General features: G+C 37.7%; 1 protein-coding gene across 3 annotated transcripts; it reads right to left on the bottom strand.

The window, feature by feature from the left end:
• Window positions 1-784: 784 nt before the first annotated feature.
• LOC131167887 (uncharacterized) lies at window positions 785-5,771 on the bottom strand. Of its 3 annotated transcripts, none has more exons than XM_058126924.1 (3): window positions 4,840-5,771; window positions 2,494-2,766; window positions 785-1,274 (listed from the first exon to the last, which is right to left on the bottom strand). In XM_058126924.1, exons 1-3 carry the CDS (start codon window positions 5,581-5,583, stop codon window positions 1,251-1,253), a joined length of 1,041 nt encoding a protein of 346 aa, XP_057982907.1. In that variant the 5' UTR covers window positions 5,584-5,771; the 3' UTR covers window positions 785-1,250. The 3 variants fall into 3 exon arrangements, with proteins under 3 accessions (XP_057982907.1, XP_057982905.1, XP_057982906.1); XM_058126922.1 differs by having other exon boundaries at window positions 785-1,317; window positions 4,840-5,749; XM_058126923.1 differs by having other exon boundaries at window positions 785-1,317; window positions 2,494-2,716; window positions 4,883-5,718.
• Between the last annotated feature and the right edge of the window lie 1,303 nt (window positions 5,772-7,074).

The following is a 7,074-nucleotide window of genomic DNA, read 5'->3' as shown; positions in this document are numbered from 1 at the left end:
GAAGGCAGATGAGCACAAGCAGCAATGCCACCGCCTTGATCCCCTCCCCATCACCTTAGAAGGTGCCCCTAAAAATGTTGATTGATGGAGAGAAACATCTCGATTAGGGATCCTACCAAGATGTATAGGCTGATGATCTTGTTTTTCAGCTTGAGGGCATCAGATTCCTTCCCTGAAGGCATGGGAAGAACAAAACTTTGAAAATGATGTGCAGTAGAGGACCTAGAGGTCTGGGGATGAAGATGAAGCCCTTGTGAGATTAGTGTGCAGAGGGCAGACACTCATGGGTTTAGCATGCAGAGGGAGAGAGATAGAAATAAAACGAGTATGAGGAAATCCAAGTCCGAGAACAAATTTGGAGGCAGGAATGAAGAGCAAACGTGAATTGTGGAACATTGTGGCACTCAGGCGAAGTGGAAGACGTGAGAGAGACATTCATGGCTGTTGGAGGGAGATATGAAGTTTTGGTGCCTCGGCAGGGATGCTAATACAGCCAGGGCCGCTGCTGGCAAAACTGAGACCTCAGTTTAGGATGTTGGAGGAGGACAAAGTGGGCACAGTGCCACAAGGGTACATAAAGATGAGTAATGATATGATGGTGAAACCGGAACAGCAGGATGCCATGATAGGTGGCCTCCATCACGTGTATATGAGTTGGAAAGTGACCAACACCCCACTTTCTCCTCCCCCTACCATCTTACCTGCATCCTTCTTCAAGCTGCTGTTCCTGCTTCTGCTTCTGCTCCTGCTTCACTCTCATGATCACCCACCCACACACTGCTCATTGCATCACAATATAATGTTATGCTTTCCATATATAACGAAGCCAGTAAACGATACTATTGTTGCAAACATAGTATCTGTAAGTGGGACTCAATTTCAAATCTCTTCTATCAATGCCCAATTTCTGATAAGAGATTTGATGGGGGATGGATGTTTTCATAATAATGACGATGATGATGAAGATTATGAATATCACTCCATTAGGAAAAACGAAAACAACAAAGATCTAAAATTATTTATTAAAAAAAAAAAAACCTAAATTGATCACCATCAGCCATCTTTTTCAAGTCTTTCCATTTCCTCACGGTGCTTTCGCTCTGCCTCCTGCAGTTCCCTTTCTGCATCCTCCTCGTCTTCAATCTGGTCAAGATCCTCAAACTCCTTCTCTGCTGCCATTGCTCTTGCCACCGGTTCTCTTAATTCAGATATCAACCCACCACCAACCTTGTACTCCTCTTCATCCCCAATCAGAAATAAACGCTGGACCTGCCCTGCTGCCACGAGAATGTCAACTGCCAAAAGCTTCATATCATACTGCAAAAAATAATTAATAAACATGAAATGCTTAACTAGGCAAATGACTGTACACCACCCACCCACATAAATGCATGTGCATAACACCTAGAATAGTTGCAGATAGTTTTACGTACCCGACATTTATCCTTTTGCACCTAATTATTGTCGTGTTTGTGTAGTAGAATAAGAATGAACTAATAAATAGCAAAAAAATTTCTAAGAACAAAAAAAAAAAAAAAAACTACTGAGTAAAAGAGCTTTTGGACCAATAGGTCCAATAATCATACTCATTTCAAAATGGAGGAAGATTCTCTTTAAAACAATTTAGAATTTCATGCCACTTATGCCCCTTGGATAAAAGATTTTGTTTGAGGAAAGAAAATGGGAAGAAAAATAAGAAATTCATTTTCCCTTGAATTTTTCCTCTATATCAGATCCAAATGGAGATAAAAATTTGTTCTAGTGTGATTAAAAATTAAGGAAAATTAATATTAATGATATTTAAAATCAAATTTTCATTCATCAATTTGCTATCTATTTTATTTTCTTTCTCACTTTCCTTCATAGTTAAAAAGTGGATTCCTTCATATTTTCCCTTCTTTTCCTTGGGCCCCATTTAGAAACTTGGAAAATATTGGAAAACGAAAGGAAAATATGAAGAAAACCTTCTTTTTTTCATGTCTGGATATCAAGGGAAATGAGAAAATAAAGAATATACCAAATCAATGAACAAAAAATTGATTTTACACGTCATTAACATTTGATCCTTCTTAATTCTTGATCGTATTACAATAAATTTTCATTCCTAATAGTATTTGATATAGAGAGAAAATACAAAAGAAAATGAATTTTCTTCTTAATTTCATTTCCTCAAACAAAATCCTTGATCCAAACGGATCCTTAATGTTTTCCAAGCTCCATATGGAATTTTAATGATGTTTGTCATAGAATATATAGCTATTTAAGGACAATGTTGCCCTTCTAAGTTAGCAATTTCTATCGTGATTATGACTAGGATTTTCAAATTACAAAGGTACAAAATCTGCTCAACTGTTGAAAAATACAGGCAATCACAATTTATAAATTTTGTAGGAAACCTCAAACATGCAGCAATCTATTCCCTAAAATGATTTGAACTTTGCACCATGACAAACATGGTATGTATGCCCATATGGATTGAGTATAATAACAAACCTGTCCCTTTTTCTTCTTGACTTCAACGCTTACAAGGCCCTTCCTCTCAGAGCCCTGTATTGGAAAAATAAGAAAGCAACGCTTACTCCTAAGGCTTGGCCTGAAATTCTTCAGCATTAACCCGCCTCCTGACATCACATATGCTCTTAAATCTGTTCCTGAGAGTGGGGCACCCATAACCTCAAGAATTCCCGCAGATGTATTAAGCCTCCTCATTGCCATTCTATAAACTTTATCAGGATTTATGGTCAATCTTGAACGGACATACATGCCCTTAAAAATAACAAAAACACCACAGGAACACAAAAATCACACCCTCTAATCCAAACTAGAGCATGAGCCCACATCAATGCCAGCGAAAATCCAAGATGATAGTCCACAAAAAAAAAAAAAAAATCAATAAAAAAGCAGAGACCCCAAACCACAACTAATTTGAAATGAAATTCACATGAATTATTTGAAGTTTAGACTTCATAGATATTGAGTGCAGGTTTTGGATTCAAAATTTGACAATTGTAAAGAGATAATAATCTGACTTTCGTCTCATGGGATCCAACAGAAGAAATACCATTAAAATGAAAATAAAACCCCAACTGTCTTTAAAAAAAAAAAAAAAAAAAGGAAAAGGAAAAAGAGGTTGAATACATGATCCTAAATTGTAAATTAGTCACCAGCAGTTTGTAAGCTAACGCAAATACTCAAATCACATTGCCATGCATAAAAGGAAAAATAGGTTTAATATGTGATCCCAATTTGTAAATTAGTCACCAGCAATTTGTAAGTTGACATAAATAATCAAATTGCATTGCTATGCATAACTTCAGCAGAGTCCCTCAATTCCCTTGTAGACATGATAGTTGGCCACCATTTCTTACTCGATACACAAGGACTAGTTCCACAGCGTAACATTTTTCCTTGATAGACTAGGTCATAAGATAATAGTATGTTAGAAATTGCTTTTTTTTTTTTTCTTTTTTCTAATGCCTATGATTGGTTCTTAAGAGTTCGTGTTTCCAATCAAGTGGCAGTAACCGAGTAGTAGGGGTGAGCAAATGGTCAGTTTGGCCAAACTCAGTTAATTAACCGAATTAACCAAAATTTTTGGTTAATAAGAACTGTTAACCAAACCGACCGAATAGAGGGGCCTCATTGAGCCGAACCCGACCGAATTACCTTTTCGGGTAATTCAGTTAACCGAATTAATTTGAAATTAATTAATAAAAACATATTATAATTGTAGATTTTTTTACCAAATACTAATTAACATATTAACAAATTAACATATTAACAAATTAGCATATACTAATTAACATATTAACATATTAACAAATTAACATATACTAATTTATATTTAAATTTTAATTAATTATTAAATCGGTTATTTCGGTTAACCGAATTAACATTCCTCTTAACCGAATCGATTAACCGAACTTTGTAAAACCATAACCGAACCGACCGATCTTGTGTTCTAAACCGAACCGAACCGACCAATTTCGGTCGGTTACCCCGAATTAATGCTCACCCCTACCAGGTAGCACATGCAGCACTAACACTACATTTGATTCATAGGATGAAAGTGAAGGAGGAATTGAGGCAAGAATAGAATAACCGGCACTAACACTACATTTGATTCATGGGATGAAATTAAAGGAGGAATTGAGGCAAGAGTGGAATTACTGGTTTTATTACATTTGAATCATCATACAAAATTACAATCACAGTTTTGATTTCTTTCCAACATTTGTATTCTTAAATGGTGACAGGAAGGGGATTGAAAAATAAGTCATTTTTTGAAATGCCTTCAACCTGGAATTATTTACTTCTTCAATGTTTCAAGCATATGACTTCAATTCAAACCCCCCCCCCCCCCCCACCCCCACCCCCACCCCACAGTGTTCAATTCAAACTTGCTCTTTTGATCTTGAATATTTATGTAGGTAGTTCTCCATCCATTAAATCATAACCAGTTGATAACTTCATAATGTGTTCCTTCAGTCACATCTACCACGTATAATATTCAACATAAATTAACTATATAGTATTTTATCAGTAAATTTAAAAAAAAAAAAATGTAATACTTTATTATTAGGTTGCCCCACTTTATCTGGAATCCTGGTTTCGCTTCACAGAATGCAATGGAGATCATCCACTTATTTCAGAGCTCAAGAGTCCATAACAAATCTACAAGTCGCTATGCAACATGAAACAATAATCCAAGTAAAAAGAACTAGCAGATTTACTACTGATTTGTACACAACTAGGCTTGGGATATGCAGGAATGCAATTTGTATAAATTTAACAAAAGACTGGACATTTTTGAAGGACCAAAAAAGAAAAATAACTCACAGAAAATGCAACGATAGCAGCGGACAGAGCAAGAAACCCATACTTGGCCATGCCTTCAGAGATCCCAACAAAAGTGTTCGCAATTCCAAACATAACCCTCCACAAGAGGGCGCAAATCAGAACTCCTCCAGCCCCCAACAGCACCAGGTAGTTCCTCCTCCAAAACGCCTCAATCTGCAATCCAATAGCCTCTCGGTACCGCGAGAAAGCAGACCGAACAACAGATATGGGTCTGTCAAGGACAGTTTTTGCGTTGATTTTACCGATATCGGGGGTTCTGAAAGACAAACGCCTGACCCTGGTGCTTAGTTCACCGCCAAACCCAAAGAGGGTTTTGGAAGAATATGCAAAGAGGGGCTTCAACTGGCTCGATGAATTATGCTTGGGGTATGGAGAAATAAATGACGATGGTGATGACGACAATGAAGATTTCTTTGGAGAAAAAGCCGGGTTTGGAGGGGACAGACGATCCCCATTCGAGAAAGCGGATTTGAGTAGAAGCCGTCGAGAACATAGCTGGGGTCGAGGTGAGGAGAGCAAATGGGTGAGAGACGAAAACCGATTATTAATATGTTGTTGTAGGTGAACGGAAACGCTGCGATTTACAGAAGAGAATATAGGAGAGACGCGGTGACGGCCAATTAGTGTGGGGGAGGAAGAGGGTTTGGGGCGGGGGATACCAAAACCTAACTTGACTAGAAGTAGACCCCGGGTGGCGACTCTCACAGTGGAAGATTTTGCCATTTTCGAATTACGATTCCGGGCGGCAACTCCGGCGGAGGGGAATTCCAGAACCCAACTTGACTGGAAATAGACCCCGGGGGGCGACTCGCTTCAGATGATCAGCTCTATCAGCGTATATAGTCATCATAGATTGGACTATGGAAACACTAGGATTAAAACTTGCCTTAAGAAGTCATCATTTTAAGTATTCATTTTTTAATATTTTCTCGCAACATAATATAGTAAAATAAAAAATATAAATAATACGCATAATACGCCTAGAACTACAAATGAGGCAAAGTGTCACGAACCCCCCAAAATAGAACTCAAGTAAGGATCGTGTGACACTTGTTGAGAGCTCTCCCTCGACAAGTCAACCAATAATCACACGTTTAAGCTTGCAAGCACAAGCACAAGATAAGTTTCAATACTCATGAGAAACTAAAAACGATAGGATATCACATGAGCAAAAACATTCATATACATAAATCATATTAAAACAATAAGATATATCACAATCCAAGGCAACATAACACCATAATGAAAATGACTACTTGTATTATTCATATACAAGAGAACAACCATACAAACGTTAACATAAGCAATCAAAAATTCATTATAAATCCCTGGATGATACAACTAGAGCAGTATCTCTCTCCCCCTTTTCCCCATTACATTGTCACTCCCTAACATCCTCCCCCACTCATTTTATCAATGTTCTCGTTGATGTGTTGTAGAAGTTCTCTTCAATCTTCTGATGTTGATGCTAGTGTCGCCGTCTTCGAATTTCTAAAATCTTCAATCTTCTGCATGGCATGCTAGAGATTTTCTGCCTTTTCTTAAATATTCTCTTCTTCTCCCAGCCCATCCACTGAACCAAATATTGTTTTTGTTGACGACCTTCTTCGTTGACAACTCTATCTACAAGGTTCTCTTGGACATCTTTGTCTACAGTCTGCATTCTGGAAATTGTTGATCTCCTTAACTGTTGTCGGTGCATATCTGCTTCATCAATATGAAATGGCTTTAAGTTGCTGACATGAAACACCGAATGGATTGGTCGTCTATGGCTTTTCATCCACTTTGGTTGTTCAAGTCGATAAGATGCATGTCCCACCTTTTCAATCACCTTGATTGGACCTTCGTAGCGGCGTAAAAGCCTTTTATCTTTGCCACGAAGAAATCGAAATGCCTCTGGTGGCACTTTTACAAGAACCAGATCTCAAATTTCAAATTGTTGTGGTCATCGCCCTTTGTCTGCTCATTTCTTCATGTGCTTTGATACTTTTTCTAATTGACCTCGAGCGACTTCTATGTTTTGCAACCAGTTCTTTGTGAATTGGTATGCTTTTAGGAAATTTCCCATGTATGGATCATCAAGAGTGTGCGAGAGAGTCAGTTGTTGACCTGTCACAATCTCAAAAGGGCTTTTATTAGTCGCAGAAGATTTCATAAAATTAAAACAAAATTGTGTTGTGTCTAGTAAGGAAACCCAATTATTCTGATTTGAGT

Source organism: Malania oleifera, chromosome 11 (assembly GCF_029873635.1).
Source record: "Malania oleifera isolate guangnan ecotype guangnan chromosome 11, ASM2987363v1, whole genome shotgun sequence".
Classification (NCBI taxonomy): domain Eukaryota; kingdom Viridiplantae; phylum Streptophyta; class Magnoliopsida; order Santalales; family Ximeniaceae; genus Malania; species Malania oleifera.
This window is presented reverse-complemented; position numbering and strand designations above follow the sequence as displayed.

Coding starts and splice junctions, on each gene's coding strand:
- LOC131167887 (XM_058126922.1), bottom strand. CDS start 5,583: ATGGCAAAATCTTCCACTGTGAGAGTCGCCACCCGGGGTCTACTTCTA. Junction 2,767..4,839: donor CTGCTATCGTTGCATTTTCT/GTGAGTTATTTT, acceptor GTTATTTTTAAG/GGCATGTATGTCCGTTCAAG. Junction 1,318..2,493: donor TCAAGAAGAAAAAGGGACAG/GTTTGTTATTAT, acceptor TATTTTTTGCAG/TATGATATGAAGCTTTTGGC.